The 27,992-nt window shown below is 34.5% G+C and overlaps 2 protein-coding genes across 5 annotated transcripts in view; both read right to left on the bottom strand.

The window, feature by feature from the left end:
- The window catches only part of LOC131810402 (pancreatic alpha-amylase), a 40,538-nt gene extending 40,328 nt beyond the window's left edge, over positions 1 to 210 (bottom strand). Inside the window, exon 1 of the mRNA XM_059138312.1 lies at positions 136 to 210. Within this exon, the coding sequence (XP_058994295.1) occupies positions 136 to 143 (8 nt within the window). The 5' untranslated portion in view covers positions 144 to 210. The remainder of the gene's footprint in view (positions 1 to 135) is intronic.
- Positions 3 to 25,847, bottom strand: RNPC3 (RNA binding region (RNP1, RRM) containing 3). Of its 4 annotated transcripts, none has more exons than XR_009345568.1 (16): positions 25,301 to 25,847; positions 23,768 to 23,815; positions 19,536 to 19,654; positions 18,861 to 18,944; positions 18,119 to 18,230; positions 16,988 to 17,056; positions 15,319 to 15,461; positions 11,477 to 11,602; positions 10,321 to 10,469; positions 7,375 to 7,536; positions 6,071 to 6,165; positions 5,922 to 5,980; positions 3,907 to 4,039; positions 2,733 to 2,804; positions 986 to 1,700; positions 3 to 210 (listed from the first exon to the last, which is right to left on the bottom strand). XR_009345568.1 is itself a non-coding variant. In XM_059138314.1 (15 exons), exons 1-14 carry the CDS (start codon positions 25,493 to 25,495, stop codon positions 2,745 to 2,747), a joined length of 1,554 nt encoding a protein of 517 aa, XP_058994297.1. In that variant the 5' UTR covers positions 25,496 to 25,847; the 3' UTR covers positions 3 to 1,700; positions 2,733 to 2,744. The 4 variants fall into 4 exon arrangements, 2 of the variants coding, with proteins under 2 accessions (XP_058994297.1, XP_058994298.1); XR_009345569.1 differs by having other exon boundaries at positions 3 to 1,069; positions 1,657 to 1,700; XM_059138314.1 differs by having other exon boundaries at positions 3 to 1,700.
- Positions 25,848 to 27,992: the final 2,145 nt, after the last annotated feature.

The raw sequence follows: 27,992 nt of genomic DNA, 5'->3' as shown, positions 1-27,992 counted from the left end.
CATTATTTTATTGGAAAGAAAATAATTTATTATATATGAGGAAGAGGATTAAAATACATGTAATATATCTCCAATAAACTGATTTAAATGCATATAGATTTAATTTTTAAATATACTTTAAAAGCTGTTACGCACAGTTCCATAATCCAGGTGTCACTTTCTTTTCCTTAAAGTTGGAAAGCAGTTGGAAGACATGGAATCAAAAGGAACCTAAAACACCATAAGAGTTCATTAAAAATAATTATGATTATAAAGCAGTTTATTAATAAGTTTTAAAATAACTAAAAGCTAACATGTTTATATTTAGAAAATTAGTGAATCATGTCAGTACTAAAAATTTTTAATTGTCTAAATAAACAGCTTATACAGAAACTGATTAACGTTAAAAAAACATTTTAATTGTCTCTATAAAAACCAGCAATTTAAATATCTATAAATTTTTATACTCTTGAGTGATTAAAATTATTAACAGAATTTTTATTGTGTTCCTAGTACTAGCAATAGCAGGATTTGCAAGAAATGCAGAGGCTCCAATTCTTGATTTTCCTACACAGAGAAGGTTGGATGGCTAGGTTGTAGTAAGCATCTAACCATTTTAATCTAACAAACTAGTATCCAAACTGGTCACCCCTTGGAACTACTAAAGACACCTTTTCAAATTAGATTCTTGGTCCTATTCTGAGAAATTCTGATTTATTAGTTTCAGGAGAGAGTCCAGCAATCTCTGAATGTAAAAATCCTTCCTCAATAGTTCTCAACCTGGGTCACACTTAGGAGGTTTGAAATACTCCAGTATCTATGCTGTACGCCAGACCAATTAATCAAAATGGGGAGAAACTCAGGTACATTTTAGTCTTTTCTTCCCTTCATCAGATTTTTTTAAGTTTCCCAGGTGATTCCAACCGTGGCCAAGATTAAGAACCACTGTTTTGGGTAATTATGGTCCTCAGCCAGTCTGGAAACCACTGTTACTACATATACCTACCAGATTTTTTTTTTTTTTTTCCACTTAATGTGCTACCCTGAGTCAGTATTATATCTTCTTTCCTCTGTTCCTCTTTTCTCATTCCTTTTGTTTTGTTTAGAAAAAGAGGGGAAAAAAATACTTCTACTTGCTCTCTGTTTCAAAGGAAATATCAATAATAAAACCTCAGAAGTGAAGTCTGTTACTCTTACTTGGAATTTACAAAGAAATTCAGTTATTTTAATTTCCAATATATATACTTTTTTAAAGAAAAAATACTTTCCCCAAACCAATTTTAACAATACATTATATAGAACACCCTAAACCAGATATATCATAAAACAGAAAGCATATGTTATTAAACAGGTTTAGGAAATACATAAATATAAGAAACAAGACTAAATTCTGTGTTGAAGCAGATGCATACATTCTCCAAGTAAATAAGTTGACCTGATTCACTAACTTTCTCTGGAAAAATTGCATAACCTCAAGAACAGCATAGAAAATTCAGCAACAGATCTAAAAAACATGTAAGTGATTTGTCCAGTCAACATTGCTAATTTTAAAATATCTCATTGGATAAATTATAAAAAATTATTGCTTAATCTGAATCAATGAGTAGGGGAGGGACAAAACATTTCTAGGAAAAACAGAAAACACTGCCCCAAAAAGGATACAACAAGAAAGGATACACTTTGTATGACAGTAATACAGCAGTATTTACGCAGGAATGCTTCTAAAGAAGAACAGCAGAAGGCAGTTTAATTTTTTTTCTCAGTTTTCACACACTAGATTTATAAATAAATGATTTTTTTTTAAACACACACTGAAAACTGTTAATTTTTTAACCGTTCCACTAAGGTATTTGTAAGAATTCTGACTATACCAGTATAGGTATCTCACAAAATTCAAATATTTAAGGCACTTTTCAAAAGAAATAAACATTAATCAAAATTCTTCCTTAGTTATGTGATTTTTTTTAGCTTAACACCATTAAAGTTGACGGAGTTACTTCATGTTCTTCCAAATATAAAGATAAAAAGATTTAAAATAAAACAAAAAATGTTTCCACTCAAGTGCCTTAAATCAAACAGTAACACAAACTTTGAAGTTTAAAATGGTTAATTCTATCTTTTTTAACCATTAAATTACTTAAGAATACATTAAAATTACTTGTTTGAAAAGCAAAAGATTTCATTCCACAAAAAAAATGTAAATATTTCTGTGACATATGAAATTAGTAATGTGAATTCAGAGGCCCTGTTAAGAATGACCAACATGTCTTGGCTTGGTGGACACTTTCCCAGCATCAGCACAGGAAAACTGGCATGACTGATTACACAAGGTTCCTACTCCAGACCTACTGAATCAGATACTCTGGGTGAGGGTGAACAGAAGCCTAGGTAACAGTTTTATCAGCCCTTCAGGTCACTGTAATATATGTTAAAGTTTAAGAACCACTGCTTTCCTGTAGGTTGAACAAGCTCTAAGACAAAGACATATTCCCCTCATAAATCCATTCTCCAAACTTAATTTTATATACAGATGGACTTTAGTCTGTAGTTAAAATTTTGAAATTTATTGGGAATTAGCTGCATAGTGACACAAAGAGAGTGATAGAGACTTGGATGGATAGATGGATCAAATGATTAAGTATCCTTTAAAAAACCTTAGGAGATACCTGAATTATAAAAAAGCAGGCTTTTATATTTCCTTTATTTTATCTCAAGAAAGTCTTGTTCTTTCATTATGTTATATCCACACTTACCTTCATTAATTTTTAACACTTCCTTTTTCCTTCTTTAGAATCTTGTTTTGGTCTAGCAGATCGAGCAAACTGCTAATATTCAAAAATTAAGGTTCTTTCACGAACAGGACAGTTATTTTCTCTAAATAATTATTAAGACTACCTAATGTAAAATAGAAGTAGTTTTTAAAATCTGTCTCTTACACTTGTCTTCCTACTCTCAGCCATTTGTCAAAAAAAATTTTTCTTGAGTGCCTCCTACCTACTGCCCATGATTTGCTAAAGTAAAAAAATGTACCTTTACTTCATATTTTTTTACAGCTGGACCCTGACTCCATCTATCCCACTGATTTCTATTTTGCAAACTATATTAACTACTAAAGGCAGAATGTTTAACCAATGATATATTTTGGTCATTAAAATTTTCAAATAGATATATGAAATATACTATAATAAAACATAAAACAAAACTACAATGAATCATATCTTTTTTAATGACTCCAAGTGTATTTGTAGATATTGTAGTGTTTTAGGCTTAGCCTAAAAATGTGCTTCTGAGTATATAAATGAAATGTTAAGACATGGCTAAATTTTGGGGGCGCCTGGGTGGCTCAGTGGGTTAAGCCGCTGCCTTCGGCTCAGGTCATGATCTCAGAGTCCTGGGATCGAGTCCCGCATCGGGCTCTTGCTCAGCAGAGAGCCTGCTTCCCTTTCTCTCTCTCTGACTGCCTCTCCATCTACTTGTGATTTCTCTCTGTCAAATAAATAAATAAAATCTTTAAAAAAAAAAAAAAAAAGACATGGCTAAATTTTAATACCTTCATGCCACTGAGGTTCCTTTATTTACACCCATGTGACCCAGTTAAGTATGTTTATAACTAATCTCAAGCCAGAATACCAATTGTTCAGTTTTCTAAAGGGTAACTTAGAAATTGGTTTCAAGAAGGGCCTGGGGTGGCTAAGTTAAGTGTCTTAGACTCAGGTCATGATCCCAGAGTCCTGGAATCAAGCCCCGCATTGGGCTACCTGCTCAGCAGAGAGCCTGCTTCTCCCTCTCCCTCTGCTGCGACTCTAGTTCTGTTTGTGCTTTCTCTCTATCCCAAATAAATAAGTAACATCTTTAAAAAAAAATTAGTTTCACATACTCTTCTACTAAAAAACACAGTGTCTTTGGAACAGATTATTTAAAGGATACAACCACCATAGGTTTTCCGAAAAGAACATATCCATTAGCTTCCTTTAAAGCTTTTGCTGCTGCTTTTTCATTTGGAAGTCCAATGAAAGCTTGTCCTTTCATGCGACCTTCTTTCATCAAACGAATATCAAACCTAGAAGTGAAGAAGAAAAAGAGATTTTGATTTGAAGAGTATCAAACAATTCTAATCACAGGAAAATGTGTTGAACATTTAAGATGTTTGCTATTTCTGAATAAAAATGACAATACTGTCTGATTAGAACATTACTCAGACTTTCTAGAGTTATGTTTTGTATACTGTTCTAAAATTGATTCTAAGTAAGTCTGATAATGAGCTTATACCTATCCTTCAAAACTATGTTGTGTATTTATATAATTTAAAAATTATAATACTAAAAACTATAAAAGCAAACTTAAATTTTTACTTCATATTTCAATGTTTAAAATATTTCATAGAGCCAACTCAATATTATCCACCCAAGAGACAAAAAGCAACTACATAATGAGATAGGAAGGCTGAGAGGAACCAAAGAAAAGTAACACAGAACTTCAGCATAGGAAATGACCTTATTTATCATCTAGTCAAAATCATCATTGTACAGAAGTCTACAGAGAGTGACTTCTTCAGTCATAAAGATAGCTAAAATTAGAGCAAAAACACAAACTAGATTTTTTTATTCCAAATGTAATGTTCTATTATTCCATAACATATTCATTTTTCAATACTTTTGGGAAAATGATATTCAAAAATCAGAAAAACCAGACCATAATTTACAACTAAAGTACTTCCTACAATCAAAATAGTCTATACAGAGCATTAAAAAATGCAGCAATTTTTAAAATTCACACTAGTCCCAAGAAAAACAATTTATTTATGATTTTGATGTACATACAGCTTTCTCCACATATAGAATTATTTTCCCCCTCAAATTCTAATTGCAGCAATACTAAAAATAGAAGAAATGGATGTATACAAATACCTATGTAAATGAAACATTTCATACATTTTTTTTTCTGTTTCTTATAATCATGATTCAAAGGTAGCAACAAGAAAAAGGACCAGTACTTTGCAAAAGTAGCAAAAGAAACTTTTAGTATACTGCTAAGAAAAGAGATCTGCTACTACTGAGTATAAACAGGCCAGATAAGACTTAAAAATACTAAAATAAAACTTAGTTCCAGTTAGTCCTTCATTTTACCTCCAACTCAAAGTCTATCTCTTTAACTTTTCTACTTTTCCCTATTTCTAACTTATATGGCTGAGGGTCTTTTATACTTTGCAGCCAACTAATTATAGCAATTTAAAGAATGAAATCCTAACTCTAAACATTAGCTTTTATATCGTTTACAAATCATATCCCTCTCTTTTCCTCCCACAAAATTGGGAGCCTTGGTTAATGAAGACCAATTAAAAGAAGGGAAGTTACTTCCAAGGTTAAGAATCTGAAAAATTTTGCCAGACTACTATATATATTCCTGAATAGATCATTAATGCAGTAGTTTTCAAAGTATAGTCTTTGGACCAGCAGCTTTGGCATCATCCATGAGCTTTTTAGAAATACAAATTATAGGCCCTACGTCAACCTAGATGGATCCAGGAAATGGTTTTACTAAGCTCTTCGGGTGATTCTTATGTAGGTTAAAGTTTAAGACCCACTGCTTCTGAACCGGGCATTAAGGCTGGAATTTATGCTCTTTGTATAAATAAAGTTTTACTGGAACTCAGACATAAGTATTAGTCTATTATTTATGCCTGCCTTCATGTTACAAAAATAGAACTGAGGAGCTCTGACAGACACTGTATGGCTTATAATAAAATAAAAATATAAAATGTTTACTACCTGTCCATTTATGAAGAATTCTGCTGACTAATGCTTTAGATATCTAAAAGTTATGCAACAGACAAGAGCAATTTTTCCCTGTAATTGTTATCTGTAAAGGGAAAGTGCTGGGATTAAATAAAGGGCTAATTTGTAACAGATAAAAACAAAACATTATTTGAGAGTATGACTCACATTATCCGTTGTGTTTCTGATGAAAAGTCAACATATCTCCCAAAAATAAATTTAAGGTCCTAGAATTTTAATAAGAAAAAGACAAGTAAGAAGGTTCGGGGGGAAAAAAGAAGTAAAATAATACAGTCAATTGACAAATTTCAATTTACCTTTTCTTGAACATGTTTAGCTAAATTCTTTACATAAATTCTACAGTTTGGTTCACCCGGTTCGTAACTTCTGAAAACTGAGAGTGTTTCCATTTCTTATTTAAAAGCAAAAAAAAGGAGGACACACATTAGGATATTTTCATTAATTTTCTTAAAGAAAAACTGTAATAACATTCAAATACAAGTGTTAAATAGAACAAGCATTATGAAAATTTCAAAACCATAACCATTAATAGCAATGTTATTAATAAATATACTCATTAAAAATCTGTATTGATAATAAAACTTAAAAATTTCAGGTCACCTAGAATAACAAAAATTTGTTCAATAAAATATCTACTATTGAAACTCCTTTACGATAAAATAACCTTATTAAAAAAATAAAGCAAATAAATGTTATCATCTTGCTTAAAGTTAATTTCCCAAACCACCAGATACCAACACAGTCAAATGTAAGAAACCTAATTTCATACAAACTGTGGCTTCTAAATCCCTGTACCACTACTTGTAGTATCAATAATCAGTTCCTGACAACAGATGTTCTATGTAAAAATGCTAGTTGGAAGTTTATTTCCCATTATCATGGGAAATACTATAAAATGCTATGAGACAATCTAAAACCCCTAATTTCCTAAAATGTACTAAAACAGAAAAAATTCTTCTAGAAGTAAAGAAACTATCATGTTGGATATAAAATCTTAAACACAGATCTTCAATTACCAAATAATTGAAACTGTTTTTTTTTTAAACAACTGCTTTGCATGTTTCTCAAACACAGAACTGTAATGATACATCCACCGTATTTGGAATACAAAATTCCAGACCATAGGCCACTTGATTTTTTAAAAGATTACATATAAAAAGTTTTAGGAATGAAAACAAAAATATTTTTTCCAATCACAGATAGACTGAAAACACTTTATCGAGACACATTTTCCTCCCTAAAAAATATGGGGAGGAAAACCAAAAGCAGGGTGCCTGGGTGGCTCAGTCATTAAGCATCTGCCTTCAGCTCAGGTCATGATCCTAGGGTCTTGGGATGAAGCCTCACATCTGCTCTGCAGGGAGGCTGCTTCTTCCCCTACCATTCCCCCTGCTTGTGTTTCCTCTCTCGCTATCTCTCTATCAAATAAATAAACAAAATCTTCACAAAAAAAAAAAAAAAAAAAAAGCAGTGATTAAAAACCTTATTTGTAAAGAGGTTTTGAAATGTATGCCTTAATTAGGTAAAGAACATGAAGAGATTTGTTGTTTCTGATGCATCAGAGAAATGGAATAAGCATCGGTCTATTTCATGAAATTACCTTCTCTAGAAATTCTGCCTTTTTCCAACTCCCTTCTAGAAATACATTCTGATGGCATTTCATCACAGTCCTCTTTACTCTCTTCTGTGATGTTCAAATTAGGTTTCGGGAAGATTTTTCCAAATCCTACATTGGGTGCATCACCTTCAGCAGCAGGTAAATCTAAAAGTTAACATTAACATCAGCCATTAAAAATTCCCTCCCTTCAAAACAGGTCTTGTTTTCCATTTTTAGTCTTTAAAATATCTTTTGGCACTAAAATTCTTCAGTGTTTTTCTCAATGCTTTAGAACCGAGTAGACAAACTTTCTCTGTAAAGGTTTAAATAGCAAGTATTTTAAGCTTTGCAGGCCATATGATTCTGTCATGGCTATTAAAACTCTGCCACCATATTATGAAAACAGCCAGACAATAGCTAAACAGCCAAATGGTTGCTTTGTGGTGCTACTCATAGGCCCTGCAAGGTGGAAAGAAAATGAATTCATTTTCAATGTATTTAGTCTGAGATACCAGAGGGACACCTCAAAAAGATAAAGTGTATTGCGCAAGATAGGCAGAATGTGCACGCATATGTGTGTGTGTGTGAGGGGGTCAATAATAAGTATTATGTTTAACCTGTCCACTTTGAACTATTAATAATTATATGAAAGAAATTTGTAGCAAAGGCACTCATTCTGTAATGGAACGTGGTCACTCAACATTATTTATACAATGGATTTGAAGACTTCATAGTGCTACACCAGAATATAATTAAACAGCCTTCAATCTTCAGTCTTATCAAAGATGATTAAAAGATTAAGATCAGCACAAATCCTGAAATCATAAAACAAATGGAAGTTTGAGGATACCAAAAAACCTTCATCAATCCTTTTCCCACCCTCCCACCAAAAAGAAACCAATATTACTCCTGGATCCTATAAGAAATAAAGAAAAACAAGTATTCACACTTTAAAAATTACTCAAGTAGGAAAATTCAAAAACACTGCAAATTTTTTAATTTTAGCAATATAATGGATTTCATTTATAAAATATGAATTTTAGCTTCAGCAAAAATTAAACTGGCACAGTAAGGGTAAGGTTAAATATTCACTAGAAAAATTCTAGTCATTCTACCAAAAAAAACAAAAAACTAAAAAGCTATGCAAATGATGCAAAGAACATGCTAAACTTAAGATTATAAAATCTCTTCATCATGTTGAAAAACATATACAAATAGATCTCCTGTGGCCTGGAAGTATCAATAAGAGAAAAACTCAAGTCCACTTCTACTGTTACTTCAATATTACTACCAGACAGGGATGTCATGGTAGGGCTGTCACCATCTCATAGTGGTCTACACCCTTAAGTAAATTAAGTTTAAAAAAGTAAAATTAGTGTGTAGGCGACTAACATGAAATAAGAAACAAAAATATACAAAAAGAAAAATATAAATATTGAAACAAACAAAAAAGGAGCTATCCATGCCCTACCTATATTCATTTATTCAACAAACAATAATAGCTAATATTTAGACATATGCACCATGCCCAGCATTTTACTTGGATCATCTTGTTTGTTTCTCACAGCCAGTGTTTATCAGCTGCTCTTCTGTGATAGGCACTGTGCTCTGGAGCAGGGGTTCTGCACATGCTACCCCTCTGGTAGAGATTATGACCCAATGGCTAACCCAAACCCACCCCTAATGGTGGCAGGCCAAGACAAGAGTACAGATGGAGGCCTCATACCATACACTGAAATACAGTAAAGTTACAAATTAAGTTTAACTGTTAAATAAAATATGTTCTATTCTCCTTAATAATAATAGGGAAGCTATCTGAAAAGGCAGTATCTTCTCATTAACCTTGAAAAAGAGGGATTAAAATCAGTTTTTCTACTCACTACATTTCCAACACTTACTGGAACTCTAACTGCATAGTCACACAAATGCTCAAAGATATATATGCAAAAATATATGTGCCAGTAGTTTCTCAGATAGTAAAAAAACAGACAATCAACTTCTACCAACAAAGCATGATTACAGATTGATTTAACTGTACGATGTAGTATTATGCAATCATAAAAAAAGGTACGTATTTTTATGTTGAAACTTTAAGCTACTCCCTCTGGACTTTAAACTCCTAAAAATCAGATACCACATTTAACTTGTTCCTTAGTGCCTAGCATAGAGCCTGCTATACTGTATGCTTTCAATAAGTCAATATTAAGTCAATGGCAAACACTACATAAAACATTATGCCCATTTAAAACAAGAGGAGAAAATGTGTTTACACATGTATAGAATAAGGTCCAGAAGAATAGCTATATTCTAAATTATTAACAATGGTGGTGAGACAGAGGACAGTGGGGTTTGAGGTGGTAAAACTTCTTAAATTTTTTACACTATATGCTTTTTGTTACCTTTTCTGTAAGTTTGTATTATTTATGAAATTAACAAAGGAATTTCACCATAGTATCAAATTAATGCCTAAAATTAACAGAACAAATATCTGCAATTTTAATAAATTATCTTTAAAGCTAAGAACAGTACCTTAGTAATTAATCTCCAATGTCTTTTGGGTAAAAAAGAAAATTTACATAAAATCTACAATACACACAATAGTCACAATTTATTTCCTCATCTATAGTACAAATGTACTAATAAAATCACAGAACATCACATCTAACATGAAAAAATAAATCACTAGCAGAACTGCTTCATTGTATTTTTAGTGTAAATATCAGCAAAAACCAGATTCAATTTTCACCCTAAAATTCATTACTAGCAAAAGGCAACAGTGATGGTTTCATCATTAAGCATTAATTTTAGTTATATGAAAAAGTTCAATATGGATAATATTCCACAATATTAAGGAAGATTAACTGCAAATTTTAAAAATTTAATTCTAATACAAAAAGCAGAATGAGAAGAATTTTTACACAGCATATTAGAGAACTAGAATATGCTTACCATAATTTTGTTCTTCACAATTTTGTTCTTTTTCTGGATCTTTCTTAAATGTAGACGGCATGTCAGTAGATATATGAAATTCAATTTTCTTACTACCTACAGGTTGTGGTTGGTCAAATACATCCGAAGGTAACAGAACTGGATGTAAACTGTTTATAAATAGTGACAGCATTACTTTCCAACTGCAAATAAAATCCTAAGTAAAACATTATTCCTATTTACCTTAAATTAACACTGACAAAGCACTCATTACACCACAGGCATTGCACAATATAACTTACATTTAATACTTTAATAAACCCTAATAAATTTTCAATACAGATACTATTAAATTACTACTTAAACAAGGAGACTGAGATTAAGGAGTATCACTCACTAAATGACAGAAACAATACTTGAGGACTATTGATTTCAAACTTAAGGAAATTTACCAATATACAAAGACATTCTTCTATGTTTAATATAAGTATTTTTATGTACTATATTCTACATTACTATATAACATAGCTATACTATCCAACAGAATTGCCACTAGCCACATTTGTCCTAATGAGCACATGAAAATACTGATGTCCAAATTAAAATATATAAAATACACACTGCTATGACAACTTTGTACAAAAAAAGTGACACATCAATAATTCTTTGTATTAATTATATGCTGGAATAATATTTTGGATATAATGGGTTAAATAAAATATATTATCAAAATTAATTTCATCAGCTTTTTAATCCTTTACTGTGGCTACTGGAAAACTGAATTTGGTTTATGTTATTTAATTTTTCAGGGCTGCAATAGGTATTAAAAGCATGGGACTATGGTATCAAGACATATATAGGTAAGAAAAACACATACTTAATGTGAAATTTTAAAAAACACAGATTAAGGATTTATTCCTTCAAAATGGAAAAAAAGATTTCTAACAAACTCTTTTCTCAATTTATGAAGCTAATTACAAGTTCAAGGGAAACTTACACTGTAGAATAGCTAAATGAAACTGCAATTAACATTGATTTTATGTGATTAATATATTAAAATATATAGAGTTCCATGGTAGACAGGTAAGTAAAATGTTTGTCATAATTGTTTATAAATGACATGAGTTAAGCATGTAGACAAAGTACACAGGAAACTTATTTCATAAAACAAAATTACCTTTGCGGAGCAGATGGAGGTGTTTTCAACATATCCTTTATTTTTCGTTTTTTTCTCACATGGTGCTGCTTTACTGTTTTTGGCCTTTTGGGCTGAAGATTTGCTAGTTCCATTAGTTTAGTCATTCTACATTATGAAAAGGGGAAGTAAAAACAAGAAATTCTTCATGTAGAAGCACATAATATGAACTATAAATATAAATTATACATGTTGTATTACAAATTATGATTTATATAGCAGAATTATAGTTTCTAAGCCATCAATTAAAATAATTTACAATAAGCTCAAGTTCTGAGTTTTCTAGGCCAACATTCATCTTTTTTTTTTTTTAAGATTTTATTTATTTATTTGTCAGAGAGTGAGCACAGGCAGACAGAGAGGCAGGCAGAGGCAGAGAGAGAAGCAGGCTCCCTGCTGAGCAAGGAGCCCCATGTAGGACTTGATCCCAGGACGCTGGGATCATGACCTGAGCTGAAGGCAGCCACTTAACCAACTGAGCCACCCAGGCGTCCCCAACTTTCATCTTTAAAGGGACTGGGAATATATTTAATTTCAATTTATCTTTTTTTTTTTTTTTTAAGATTTATTTGATACAGAGAGAGAGAGAGAGAGTGTGTGTGTGTGTGCACATACACAAGCAGAGGGAGGGGCAACGGGAGAGGGAGAGAGAGAATATTAAGCATGCTCCCTGCTGATTGTGGAGACTGACTCAGGGCTATCTCACAACCTGAGACCATGCATGACAGGAGCATAAATCAAGAGTCAGATGCTACTGTGCCACCCAGGTTCCCCTCAATTTATCTTTTAAAGATATGTTTTATTATGAAAATTATTAATTGTCTAAATAAAAAGGTTGTATTTGATGCCAGAAAGTTGAACAGGATACCGTAATACAACCTATGTAACTTTACTGCCTTTCTTGACTGATAGTCAAAAGACCTTACAAATACAGTGTAATTAATTTTGATTCTTATTCTAATTAGTCTAAACTGAAGTTATTTTAAAGCATTTTCATAACTGTTACACATGAATCATTATAGAAACAGAATAACTTAGAACAAAGTTTCAATACTATACTTTGAAGCAGCTTTTTATAAGTAACTATCAAGGTGTGATAATTGATACACTGTACCCAGTTTATCTTCATTAAGAGTGTAAAATTTCAAATAGGTCCTGTCTAGGCATTTTTGTTATCTTCCTAGAATCAAACACAGTGTTCCTAGAGAGCACAAGCTCAAAACCACTAGTCATAACTCTATTTCTACAGTTACATTTGTGAAATTTAAAGGCAAAATAAAAAGGGAGAGAATGTGGTTAAAATAAGCTTTAAACCAAGTGAGGAAAAATGTAAACCTACAAATGTGGTTAAAATAAGCTTTAAACTAAGTTACGAAAAAGACAACATGCTATACATTTGTAAAGCTTCTTAACAACCAATGTTTGCCAAAAATTTTATGAATAAATCCAGTTATACAAACATGTTTCTATTCATAAATTGCTCATCCAGAATATACTAAGCCTCTCAACATTGCCAGGCATAAATTAGAAAACCAATAAATATTTGCTGAATAAATAGTATGGTTTTGTTTTATTTTACGTTTCCATAAGATAGTAGAAAAGCATGAAAGAGATTGTTTCTTGGAAAAACTTTACTCTCATTACTCAAGATGAATTACTTGCTGAGCTCTTCACTATATCCCTAAATGGAAACCTACATAAACAAAACAACAAAAAAAGGTTTTGGCCAGTCTGCATAAAGCATTCCTGAAACTGCTATCACTATTTTTATAAAGAAAGTAAAATTTACAGAAGTTATGTAATGAACCCAAGGCAACACTTTATACTGTTCTTTATTTATCAACAAGTAAAAGTTATAGTCTATCAAGAACTGCCAGACTTCCTAAATGTCTCTATTCAAGACACTCTATTCACCTCATTTTTGTAATTTTGGCTCCATCTACATTTTTATTTTAACTCTTTCTCTAGAAAGAATGCATGCTGAGCAACTACTTAAGTTAACATTGACTCAATAATAGTCATATTATTGCTGATTATTTGTAAATATTGCTTGGATTCTCTGCTTGGGTTTTGATTCATGTCAACCACTCCTGTGTCTGACTTCTCTACATAGTTACCTAAGATTCTTAACATTCGGGGTGCCCAGCTGGCTCAACTGGTGGAGGATGTGACTCCTGACCTTGGGGTTGTGAATTTGAGACCCACACTGGATATAACAATTACTTAAAAATTAGAAAAAAAAACCTTATAAAAAAAAAAAAAAGATTCTTATCATATGCCGATAGTGAACTTCCAGGTTGGGGGTTGTCAAATTATAGTCCTAGGAGCAAAGTCAGCCAGCTGCCTCTTTCTGTGAACAGAAAGTTTTGCTGGAACACAGTCATATCCACTCATTTAGGCACTGTCTGTGACTGCTTTCCTACTACAACAGAACTCTAGCCCTATACAGAAAATATTTACATATTCCTGTTCTAGGCTATGTGTGGATAATACACCTTAACATCATTAACAACTTACTACTTCTCACCAGAATCTTTAAATAAAATACATGTAAGGTGTCAAGAACAACCAACAACAACAAAAAAATTCCTCTGCATTAGTTACTATGAACTATTTTATATAAAATCCCACAGAAATGCTCTGGAAATTTATTCTGAGGTGAATAAAATTCAGGGGAATAGCTGAAAAAATATGAATACAATCTATTCTTATTCTTGTTATTTAAGATACTTAAGTTTTATAAAGTCTTCACAAAGAATTAGTGAATAATGAATCAATGCCCCTACCAGAAAGTCAGGATAGGGCTCCTATAAGCCTGTGCTCTAACATTTCACCAACTCATCAACACACACCTTGTTTCCTGTTTTTTTTGTTTAAGGACATCTTATTTTATAAACTGCTGATTCACTAACAATGAATTCACAAAGACTATAACTCAAGCTTGAACAAGACTTATCTAACATGTTTTCTCCATTAGGCACATCACAGCTTTCTTGATTTTGGAAACATCAGACAGTACCTCAATGCTACCCTTGTGGACCACTTTAAACAGCAAAATCACCAGGGTACTTGGGTGGCTCAGTAGGTTAAGCCTCTGTCTTTGGCTCAGGTCATGATCTCAGGGTCCTTGGATGGATGGATCAAGCCCTGCACCGAGCTCTCTGCTCAGCAGGGAGCCTGCTTCCCCCTCCCCCTCTGCCTGCCTTTCTGCCTACTTGTGATCTCTGTCAAATAAATAAATAAATCTAAACAAACAAACCAGCAAATTCACCAACAAAAAGCATAAAAAATGTGAAAGGCTTGGTATCAAATAGACCACAAAAAGGATACTTGCTTACGGTATTGGAGCTGACATAAGAAGACTGCATGTCACTCTGTTCTACCTCATCTAGGAATGTGCACATCAAGCAACTCAAATTTTTCACCATTCTGTGCATGCCCACATTAGCAAAAGACCATAAAAACACTAAGTATTATTTGGGGTGTTACAAACAAATTTTAGAATGTGGACAATTCTTAAATACGTAATCCACAAATAATGAGGATCAAATGCACTTTATAATACCATAATAATCAATCTAAAAAATTACTTATGATCCAAGAATTTTTTCCTTAGGTCTGGATATACATTCTTAGATCTTAATCTATACCTATTACAATATGCTTGAGGGGTGGGGGAGGTTGGGAGAAATTTTAATGACCCCAAATTATGGAAGAATTATAAGTTCTTATAATTCTTCTAAGGTAAAATTTAAGAAGAGCAAAAGAATCTCTCTCATATTCTGTTCCTGAAATCGAAACAAATATTATTTGATATTGCAAACCTCTGTCGGTCTTCATCATCACTACTCTCATATTCTGATTCTATACTTGATAATTCCTCATCCTCATCTGGCAAAGGAGGTTCCTCTGGTGGCTGAGGAGATGCAGGTGGAAGAGGTGCATGTAATGGCATATAATCTTCATACTAATTAAGAGAAAAACAGTAATCATATGGTAATCTATGATATTTATAGAACAGAAAAACCATCTTCATTCAGATACTCTATTCTCATCTCTCTCCCTCATGACACATTCAACCCACAGTGAGAGAACACCTGCTACAGAAGATTGCTATTTGATTACAAACTTGTTTCCTCTTCCTTGGCACCTAGCTGGAGTAAATTTCCAAACCTCCTTTATAGCTGGATTTAACCATGTAAATGAGTTTTAACCAACAGAATGCTAGCATAAAAAAAAAAATTCCATCCATAATCCTCTCTTCCTTCTTGATCTGCAGGATGTATGATAATGCCTTTATTATTCTGGGATATGCACAGAGTGAAAACAAGTTAGGTCTTCTGAATGACTAAATAGAAAGTCATCTGCCCTACTTTTGGAATGGAGTTGACATGCACAAGAAATAACTTATGCTGGGTTAAGTGACTAAGATTCGAGTTTTATGTTAATAGCAGCCTAAACTTAACAGATATTCCTGTAATGTACCAGATATTGAAGTGTTGGGATTGCAAAGAAAAATAGTGACGCTAGTAGTATATACATCAGAAAAAGCAGTCAATATGCAATACATAACAGAAAAGCAAATTCTGTTTAAATGTTAGGACTCAAAATAATTTCTCATTGCTATTATCTAGACAATTACCAGGTACTATAACAAAATAGTAACTAGAATAGTTCAGTAGCAGACACAGACTACTATCTAAATTACAGATATATTTTCATAGTAAATTCTGAATAGAAGTTATTAGCAACCTTTCTTCTCTTCTGCAAATGATGTTCTCTATATGGAATAAAACAAGAACAACAGAAATTTTACATAATTAAGTTGTCAAATGCAATTATTTTATAAAATGGAAGAGCACTGTGGGTCAAAGGACTGAACACTGGTAGAAATGAGAGCCTCTATTACCAAAAGCATCTTTTTCATATTCTAGCATTCTCCACTTAACTACCATTAGTATGTTAACTTTATACTTGTCCCTTATTTTCAATGCACATTAGAGGCTAGTGACTCAGTATTTGTGAAGGTTGGCCTCAACAATCCCATCTCCGGAAGAGAAGTTGTGAATCTTCAAAGAAAAAAAAAAAAAAATCATTTTTTTTCAAAGACTTGTTTATTGAGACATCTTGGGTAAGTGTCTGCTTTCGACTTAGGGGGTATGATCCCAGGGTCCTGGGATCAAGTCTTGCATCAGGCTCCTTGCTCAGTAGGAAGCCTGCTCTGTCCCTCTGCCTACCGCTCCCCGTACTTGTGCTCTCCCTATCTAGCTCTCTCTGACAAATAAACAAAATCTAAAAAAAAATAATAATAATAAGATTTATTTATTTATGGGCAGGGGGCAGAGGGAGAGGGAGTCTTAAAACAAGACTCCACACTGAGCACAGAGTCCAATGAAGGACTTGATCCCATGACGCTGAGATCACGAGAGCAACTCAACCAACTGCACCACCCAGGTGCCCCATAAATCTTTACAATTTTAAGATATTTCTTACCATGGGAGGGCGTGCAGTAATTGGTCCAAAAGGTGTGGGTAAATTCATTTTATTCATAAGATGAAGAACCTGAAAGCAACAAAACATTGAAAATTGCATAGTAAAATGATAATTCAACTCACATATTTTATGTACTTTAAAACTCTGCTATAACTATACTCCTGATTTGGCGCAAAAGCTGGCTACGTCTTGCTTTATCCCAGAATGGGGCTGTTACCAGTCACTGATGTATCTCAGAAGATTACCCTTTCTAAAATGCTTGTCAATTATAAATACTTATTCTCATTAAAAATAGCATGTTCTTGCAATGTAAATGCTACCAAAATGTTATGTCTTTCTTCCAACTACTATGGAATTAAATAAGAAGCATATTAAAGAAAATAAATATCATCTATAGTTTGTACTTCAAAGTATTTTGTACTGTCAATACTTTCAAGCATTGCTAAGGTGTTCACTATGTTTTTTCCTTTAAGAAAGAATCTCCACATTAAAGGTGTATGATCAAGTAACAAAAATTACCATACACTTCCCAAATTATCTTGTGTTTATTAGTATTAATATTAAACATGTTAACAAGTTTTAAGCCACAGTTTATAAAAACCTTTACTCGAATGTAGTAATATTTCATTACCTTTTGCAATGGACTTAACTTCCAACCAGATACACATAGTAAACCCTAACCAGGGTTTAGGTATAAGGAGGCAGGGTCTTTGAGAAGTAATTAGGTCACAAGGGTAGACACCCATGAATATGAGATTAGTGTTCCTTATAAAAGAGACCCCAAAGAGCTCTCTCCTTTTTTCAGCTAGGTGAAGATACAAAGAGAAAACAGCCATTTGCAACCCTGGAGAGGGCCCTTACCAGAACTCAACCTTGCTGTCACCCTAATCTCACAGTTTCAATCTCCAGCACTGTGAGAAATAATTTTCTTTTGCTTATAAACCACCTAGTCTATGATACTTAGTTATGCCAGCCCAAACTGAGAAGATACCTTTAAATAATTGTAATACCATTACCTGTTAGAATTAGTCTGATTAATGCTATTATGAAAAGTAAAGAAATTAGCATGAAAAATAACTTATCAAGTTATTCAAGCATTTACTTTGGGAAAGTAAGTTTCATTCTACTTACCTGTACATAAAACTTAGGCACACTTGCCAAAGCATTTACTATGTTTGCTAGGATTGTGCTTGAAGGTGGTGGGTACATATACTTGAGGCATGAATTCAGAGGGAAAGTCAGCCTAAAAAAATATTTAAAATGCTTATCATGTTTTAGTAAGTTTCATATCAATAACATTTTTACGTAATCTGATGAAGTACATAATTGTTCAAATAATTCAGCACTTTTAGATTTACCTTGTTCCTTATAATCCCAAATAAGTACATTTAAGAAAAAAATAGCTTTGAAGTCCCTGAGTAGCTCTGTTGGTTGAGTGTCTGCCTTTGGCTCAGGTCATGATCTCAGGGTCCTGGGATCAAGCCCCTACCCCCACCACTGGGCCATTGGGCTCCCTGTTTAGCAGGGATTCTGCTTCTCCCTCTCCCTGTCCCCCACATCCCCCCCATGCTTGTGAGCACACACACTCTCAAATATGTAAAATCTTTTTTAAAAAGAGAAAAAAAAAATTGCTTTCTGATTGAAATAAAGAAAAATAAGGTATTTCTTACCAGAGCTTGTTTTATAGCTCTTAACATTTTAATGAACCCAAATTCAGTGACAGACTCTAACACCTCATCATCTTTAACCAACATATTGATTGACATAATAATGTATCCTTTAAAGTATCTTATTGCAATACACACACACACACACACACGCACACTCAGAACAACAAATCAAAAAGCAACAAACACAAACAAAAAACACTAACCCATGGTTTGGTGCAATTCCATTTTCTATGGTTAAACAACCAAGTTCTTTCTTTTCTTTATCATCTTCCACAGGGTCATCACATCTATAAAATACAGAATACAAGTTGATCATATCTTTAGAAATAGAGTAAAAAATTGAGGGTTTGTTAAAACTCAGACTGCTAGGCCTTATATTCCCCCTTTCCATCCCCAAATTTCAATTTCAACAGGACTAGGGTAAAGCCCAAGAATCTGTATTCCAATCAAGATCCTACATGATACCATTGGCCCAGGGACACTCTGAGAATCACCAGTATAAGGCAAATTTGTAAAGTTTTTGTAACTACAAAGAGTTACTGCTGGGAACCAAATACCAGTCTTTGATTTCAAAGGGCATGCCTATCCATGACACCCTGCTTTCTGTAATACAACAAGGATTTTATACTAGTTATATTCCTCCACTTAAAGCTGAATACTTTTCACTCCACCCTCTTCCCACTTCACACTGATTACTTAATATTAAATCAATACTCAGACTCCTAATGCATAATTAGGAACAAAAAGAAATATACTGTACTAATTTCAATCGAGACATGTATCATTTATTATGTTTAATTATTTACCTGCTAGTCTAAAAACAACAATACAATTGATTAAAAAACATTTTAAAATGTTAGGAAAACCTAACTACATACCTTTTCTTTTTTTCAGTGTCTGAAGGGGGACATGGAGAATGAACTCGATCTTGCTCCTTTGCAAACTCAACAACTAAAGTATGACCTAAAAGTTTCAGCTGATGTAGTCTTGTCAATGCCTTCAGTTGGAAAAATAAGAGTAAAATATTTTATAACTGCATCAAAAGTTGTTTGTTAGGGAACATTTCCAAATAGTTTTACATGATCTTTGTGAATGCTGTTAATATTTCCCTGGCTATTTTTTACCCATTTCCAATCTCAGGGTGCTTAGCCTTTGTCATTTACTAAAGGACTGCTTCCTACCACTCAGTAAAAGCAACATCTGGTTAAATCAAAATCTCCCTATAACTAGGCAGCTGAAAATAGTTAGAAAAACAGACATAATCAGTCTGGACTCACTTTAAACTCATGACCACAACCACAAAATTTGGAGATGAAACCTAAATGATGCCACACTTAACCACATTTTTAGTTAATTTTTTTCTACTAATCTCTAAGCTATTATTTTCTATTTTTTCCTTGTTCCTCAGCCTCACAACATTCCTTTCCCATTCTTCTAGCCTAGGACTTTGCTTCCTACTTTGGGAAAACTGAAACAATCAGATGAGAACTTCAGATTCCCACTCTAATGCCTATCTACAAGCTAATGAATCCACATCATCAACCTACTGTTATAAAGTATTAATTACCCACATTTTCATTTAAATCCAGTTACTTGTCTTGTATACTAAATCCCACCCTCTCATCCACCCATCAACTCTCTTCTACTCTGTTTGGGGAATGTTCTTAACTACATTACTAATTTTCTGACCTGTATGGATTCATCCATATTAGCACACAAATATGCTTCTATTTCTCCCACCCTACTCTGTTCTTATTCATCTATTGACCCCATTTTGCTCACTTCCCTCTTTAATTACAGTTGCAGTAAAACTCCTTAAGGATTATTTATCTAAACCAGGGCGCCTGGGTGGCTAAGTCAGTCAAGCAGCTGTCTTTGGCTCAGGTCAAGTTTCCAGGGTCCTGGGCTCAAGCCACACATTGGTCTCCCTGCTAGATGCGTAGCCTGCTTCTCCCTCTCCACTGTTTGCCCTCTCTCATGCACATTTTCTCTCGATCTCAAATTTAAAAAATCTTAAAAAAAATTTCTTTTTCTAAGCCCTCTACCTAAAATCCCTCTCCTCCCATCCAGTCTCCAACTCAGACAACAAATTCTGTACTGCCAAGCCAATGGTCTATTTTCAGTCTTCATTTTTATTGCATTTAACAGTTGATCACTTCCTCCTTGATGCATGTTCCTCATTTGATGTTAAAACATCATACTTTCCTGCAGTTTTCTTCCTAGCTCACTGGTTTCTACTCCTTAATCTCTTGGCTTTTGCCTTTTCAAACTCTAAATGTTGGCATACTCCAGGGTTCTATTATTGGTCCTCTTTCTAGCTACTATCTTAGTGATCTAATCACCATCCTAAATTTAAATCCCAATGCTGTGCTAATTCCCCACTTGTTAACCTCAGCCCAAACCTGCTCCAAAGTTCAAGAAACCATATCCAAACTACCAGAAAGCTCTCCTAAGTGTCTAACAAACATTTCAAAATTGACATTTCAGAAATTGGACCACGGATATTCTATCCTCATCCCCCCCAAATGTTTTTTATGTGGAGGCTTTCACATTCAGTTGATGGTAATCCCATTCTTCCACTTACTCATATCAAAAATATTGGAAACATACATAAGACTTCTTTCCCATATTGCATACCCAAGCCATCAAGAAATTGTTTGCTTCTACCTTCAAAATATATCCAGAATCTAATCACTTCTTACTAACGTGGTCCAAACATCTATCATCTCTGACCTAAATTACCACCATAACCTTTTTAGAGATTTCCCTATTTCTACTCTTCCTGCCTCCCATCTCTTCTCAACACATCCTTTTAAAGATATAAATTAGATTATGTTACTGCTTTGCTCAAAATATTCTAGTACCTTCCCATTTTACTCAAATGTAAAATGTAAAATCCAGGATCTTTAGAGTACCTACATGATATGGCATCTATTATTACTTCTCTGACCTCAAATTCTAATTTCATCCTCCTCATTCCGTCTGCTTCAGTCATTCTAGTTTACTTGAACAGGCATTCTCCAATACTAGTGCCCTTATTCCAGTCATTAATCAGACTAGAATGTACTTTATCCACATATTCCCTTAGCTAATTTCACCTTTTTCAAATTATTAAATATGACCCTAATCACCTTAACTGCAACTTAACCATCCCCATCTCGCACTCTTGATTGTACTGCTCTTTTTCCTTTTTATTCCATAGCATTTATCATTTTCTAAAATATTAAACAATTAAGTTTATTATTTATAATCTGCCTCCCCTTTTGAGAATATGAGCCCCAATGAGGACATAAATTTTTATTTCCTTTTTTGTAAATATTTTATTCACCGATTTATCCCAAGACCTAAAGCAGCATCTACCACACTGTAAGCATTTAAATTTTTTTAATAAATAGACCTATAAGCCTTATTTAGGACTACAGTTTTATTTTACCATCTTTATGCATCCTTATTTGTTTCATTTTAAAATGTTTCAATAACATTATTATTATTTCAATAACAAGTCCCTAAATCAATTCTAGACTTCTTCACTACCAGTGAACCTTTGATTGTCTGAAATACAGGGCATCTGAGCTCAACTGCTTCAACTTTCTTGTTGGCAAAATGGGTACCAAACCTATTCTCTTCAAGGATATACAGTTTTTCACTTTTAATGTTAACTAATTTACCCATCTTGCCCAACTACTTACTTTATTCTTAAAGATTTCTCTACCCTTGTTTTTTAAAAATCTATCAGTCATGTGCACCGTAACCTAAAAGCCATACTAATGCTATTATCTTCTCATTACTTCTCTACTACAAACATTTCCCAAAGACAATGACTGGCACCACATCCTCTTCTCTAAGTTAATGTTGACCATAAAACAACGTGGGTTTCATTACCATATTTTATTTATAATATCTTATGCCATATTTACAAGAATTTCTTCTGAAAAAAAAATCCTATAATGTTAAAAAATACATACAATGTGAAAGTCTTCTATAATCCCACCTTGACAGAAAGACATTGATTAACAATTTGGTGTATAGCTTTGCCACAGTTTTTTCCTATCCATAAACATAGGTACTATTGGATTTCCAAAAATCCATTACATCTCATACATAATGTCTGCCAACTTTATTCATGTACTCTATCAAGGCTACATTCCTTACTAATATATATTGGTTTGACCATCATTCTTTGAGACTAGTACAGGCTACCGATATACTATAATATAAGCTGTCCCTTCCCTTTATTGATGAGAATTTGGGTGATTTCTATTGTTTCATAATAAAAAACCCTTGACTCATCAGGCTATTCATTCCTCATTTTGTGTCATCACAGTACCTCATCTTCTTAAAACTCTCTTCTCTTTGCAACGATGAAAATTTCTTTTCTAGTTCAACTTTCTTTTTAACTTCTCCCTCCCATTCTCCTTTCCTGGCTTGTCTTCCTTTGGGCAACCATATCCATTCACCTGATTCAAGAAACTCCATTTTTGACCCTGTCTTTAGAATCATATTTTCAACTGTATTAAAAATATTTCCAGGGTGCCTGCGTGGCTCAGTTGGTTAAGCATCTGACTTCAGCTCAGGTCATAATCTCAGGATACTAGGATTGAGTCTCATATAGGATTCCCATGCAGCAGGGAGTCTGCTTCTCCCTCCTGATGCTTTGCCTCTCTCTCAAATAAAAAATCTTAAAAAAAAAAAAATTCCAGGGGCACCTGGGTGGCTCAGTGGGTTAAATCCCCTGCCTTTGGCTCAGGTCATGATTGCAGGGTCCTAGGATCGAGCCCCACATCAGGCTCTCTGCTCAGAAGGGAGCCTCCTTGCTGAACCCTCCCCCCACTCTCTGCCTGCCTCTCTGCTTACCTGTGATCTCTGTCTGTCAAATAAATAAAATCTTTAAAAAAAAAAAAATTTCCATAGAAACAGCTCAACTCTTCAAAGTTAATATGTAACATTTGAATTAATTATCTACCTTTCCCAACATCCTTTGACTCCTGCCCTTAATGTCAGGTAATGTAATAACCCAATACCTCAGTCCAAAATCTTTTTAACAAAAATTAGTTAACAGGAAATTGCTGATGACTTTATTAGTTTAAAAAAAAAAAAAAAAAAGTCATACCTTTATAGCTGCTTTTTCATTAGGGAAAGTAGCAAAAGCTGTATGTTTCTGAAAAAGAATTAAGGTACAAATTACTTCTGTTGCAATATCTGGTTTTCCTAAGTCTGACTTTAACAGCTGACAGTTATTTCACAAATAAATAAAGTCATGGAAAAGGATGGAAAATCAAGACCATTATAACTTTATTAATTTCAGTACTGTGGTTCTAAATCTTTTTTGTATCAGAGTTCCTTGAGATAATAGCTACATAGCCTTTTCTATAAAGGTGTACACACACACACAGGATGCTTTCTTTATATACTTTCAAATAGTTCAAGAGACCAGAAGTTTAAAACCCCTACTCTACCAAAGGACAACCCTTAAACAAAATATCTTAAATTTATAATACAGATTTTCCCTCTATACAGCCAAATACAAAGTTTAAAAATGTTTACCACAGAAAACCATTCATCAAGTGCATGGTACCTTTCTCTTTTACCCCTGCAATAAGAGTTCAGTGGGGGAAGTCTATTTTAAAATATAAACTGTAAACAGTTTAAAGACCATCAGGGAAGAAAAAAGAAAGGTAACTCAAAGGTAAATGAATCATTACAACGGGTAATGTTATCATTCTTAACAGCGCTTATTAAAACATTTACAAGTTGCTTGAGTATTTATATCACACATTCTAGTTTTGTCTAATCTAATCCAAGATGACATAAGAGTACTTAAACTGAACACATAAACTATTTGTATTTTCTGGTGTACCTGACACATTGACCAAAATTGGTCAGTCTTCTCAATACGTCTCAACCCTGTTTGCATATTAGAAACACGTGAGACTAAAACCACTGACATTTGGCGGAATCACAGACCCAGACCATCTTGCAGAAACTTCACATCACCATCACTATTTTAACGGAGAGAAATCGATCTAAAACATCTTCAGGTATAAAAGCAAATGAAGTAACTGTAAATTACTGTGCAGAAACTTTTTTTTTTCCTGTGTAGAAACCTTTAATAGTCTTAGAATATTATTCCAATGGATTCCGTCAGAAAAATTTCAGAATTTTTTCCTAAAAATTCCCGTAGAAATTCTGTAACTGCTTTACCGAACTTACTTCTGTACTTTCTCCTCTGTTTTAATGAATGTCTGAACAGTGGCTTATAAATGATCCAGTATTTTTAAAAAGTCCTTTGTACCTCATATCTGAGAGTACTCTGCGTCTAAAAGAAATGCTCCCAAATTCAGAGGAGTTTCTTGAGATTCTCAAGATGGGTGAGAAAAGGGGCAGAAGCGATTTTCCATTCTTCTCCCTTGACTTTTTCACTGCTTTTTTCTACAGCGCAGTGACTAACACAGGGTCAAGGCATTTAAAACTTCACTTGGTACGCAAGGTATTTTAACGTAAAAGAGAGAAGACAGGGAAGACCCCACTACCCAAGCTCATTTTCCCACTCTATTCTACTTCCTTCTGTCAAAGCTTCCCCCCCGACCCCCTCAGTCACTAGCCCAGGGCCTTCCCCGGCGGCTTGGGACGGGCGCGCCCTTACCAGTCGTCCCTTATCTGACAGGACCCGCACCGACTGCGCCCCGAAATACTTCAGCAAGTCCTCTTTCTCTTCGGCGGTCAGTTCGGCTGGCAGGTGCCTCACTAAAAGCGTTCGGTCGCCCCGCGGTGGGGAGAGTGAGGCAGAGCTCTGGCATCCCCTTGACATCGGCGGCAGGGACTGCTCCGGGGCCGCCATTTCCAGAAACCGCAACACGGAAGGCAAAAAACGAGCACGCAGTGAAAATCCTCTAATCCACAGAAGCTGAAGGTAAGAGTATGTTTCCGCCTCGCGCTAAGGATTCTGGAAACAAGGAAGTACCGCGATGGATGGTCCCTTTCTCGCGAGATTTGCGCTCCCGCGGCTGGCTGGTCTCCGGAAGCCGGTTCCTTAAACTGGAGGATTAGGTTCTACACCGGTGGGAGAGCGAAGTGGTTTTGAATTCCAGGCAGCTGCTGAAGGTACTAAAGACAAAATTTTGCCATGGAGAAGCGCGAGGATTTAAAAATTTGATCAGGGGACTCGACCGCGTGAAGGAAAAGGATGGAAGCCCAAGGACAGGAAAGAACGACGACTGCGCTTGTGCGAGCAGGAAGCGAGTCTGGGCGTGGCGCCCGCCGGGTCAGAGCGGAGCTCCCGGGGTTTCTATTACGGCCAATTGCGAAAGCGCATTTGACTGGTTGCCTGGGAAGGGCGACTTGGTGTGGGATTCAGCGGTGTGTGTTTGCAATCTTGGGATGGTAGAACCTAAAGATAGCAAGTTCTTTCTTCAACTCAGTAAGGGGCGCGTAGGCAGCACTCGGTTTACGGAACAAAAAGCTAAGAAGTACGTTTTTTTTTTCTTTAATCACCGTGCATATAGCAGTCTCATAGGCTCTGGCCAGCGTACATTGCAGGGAACTGGCGGTCTCTTGGGAGATGTGCCCTAATGAATATAGTTACATAGATAACCAATAGATAGGTATTCACATATTTAATTCTAATAACAACCTTAAGGGGTAGGGACTCCTTCCCATTTTACCTTTGAGGACTTTGATGTAGAAAGTTTGTCACATAGCTAATAAATGGCAAAAGTGAGATTCGACCCCGCAAGTGTGACAAGGGATTACACTTGAGTCCACTATACTGCCTAGTTTCTGAATGGAGTGAGGCGGAGATCAGCCCAAGAAGAGAATCAGAAATTTCTCCCTCACTCCATGCAGTGAGGGCCTTGAGGATTCTAGAGGAAGGTATTCTCTGCAGTCCGCGGCATTCTCTACAGGGCCTGCTACAAGCTAGAGACCTAAGGAACTTCTGCCTGCACTTTTTATTTGCTACTTAATTAGGTGTTTAAAATATAACAGTAAACAATATATCAAACTTCTGCTTTCATAGAGCATTGTTTGAGAAGCAGAGAAGGTACAGACTTTAATAAAAACTGGAAAAAAACACGGGAATAAAACCCAAAATGCCAGGTATGTAGAGCCAGAACTTGATGACCCCATATGTTTGTTTGAAGTCTTGATTATGTGAAGAGTAATTGGAAATTGACAGATTTTCCTAGTAGAGTTATGTATGTGTGTGTGTGATAATTAAATGTGGGGTATGAAAATTTCTCTTTGGTTGCAGTGTGAAAAATGGAGTAGAAGCCAGAAGATCGCTGGGCTCCTACAATAGTCGGCAAAAACAAAACAAAACAAAACAACAACAAAAAAAAAACCAACAACAACAAAAAAAGTTGCTTGAAATAGTTTGGTCACAGTGGATACAAAGAGAAGAATCTGAAATTGAGATGTATTTGGGAAGTAGAATTGATAGACTTGAAGAGGAGTAGTGAAGGATAGTTGGGATTTTTAGGTTGAGCCCCAAACTGTTCACCATCTAGGTGGATGATGATGCCATTTACTGAGCATGAGAAGAGGGAGGAAAGTTTAGCTAGATTAGGGACTGCTGGGAAGGGTGAGAAAGGGAGGAATACATATTAAAATTAAGGTATCTCGTCAACGTCCTTGTTTCAAGCAAGCAGTTGGATATGTAAATTTGATATTTTAGAGAAATAACAAAACAGGATGCACATACAGCATCAAGCTGTATAATATTTATATCCAAGGGATGAGAGAGAGTATAGGCAGGGAGAGAGGGGCCCAGTATTGATTGATGGGGCATACCAATGTTGAGAATTGGAGGAAAGAGGAAGAACAAGATAGTAATCCTTTCTCTCTTGGCACGCACATTCTAGTAGGAAAGACAGACCATAACATGTAGATCAGTAATTAAATTCCCTTGGAGAGCAATACTTGCTGTAGGGGGAGAAATAGAGACAGAGTAGAGTAATAAACTGTGATTGGAGACATGCTACTTTAAACACTATCCTTTGTAGTCTTTTGTCTGTGTCTTTTACTATTAGTAAAATGATCAGCATATAATAGACATAAAAATACATGTTCAGTGAATGAATGGGGGAATGGATTACCTTTAATATTTACAACTGCCTCTTTTGGTCAAGAATTGCTTCATAGGCCATCAAGATAAATTTAGTGTTATAAATTTATAATTTAATTTGTTATAATTGAGACACCACAACTCATTCGGAGAGTAAAGGGACAAAATTTTATTTTCTCTCCACTTAATTACTTTTAGTTGTACTGACTTAAATCTGTTTTATCCTTTTCTTGTCAATAGCTCAGGCAAATTTCATAATTTCCTCATCACTTTC

Source organism: Mustela lutreola, chromosome 10 (genome assembly GCF_030435805.1).
Source record: "Mustela lutreola isolate mMusLut2 chromosome 10, mMusLut2.pri, whole genome shotgun sequence".
In the NCBI taxonomy this organism is placed as follows: Eukaryota; Metazoa; Chordata; class Mammalia; order Carnivora; family Mustelidae; genus Mustela; species Mustela lutreola.
This window is presented reverse-complemented; position numbering and strand designations above follow the sequence as displayed.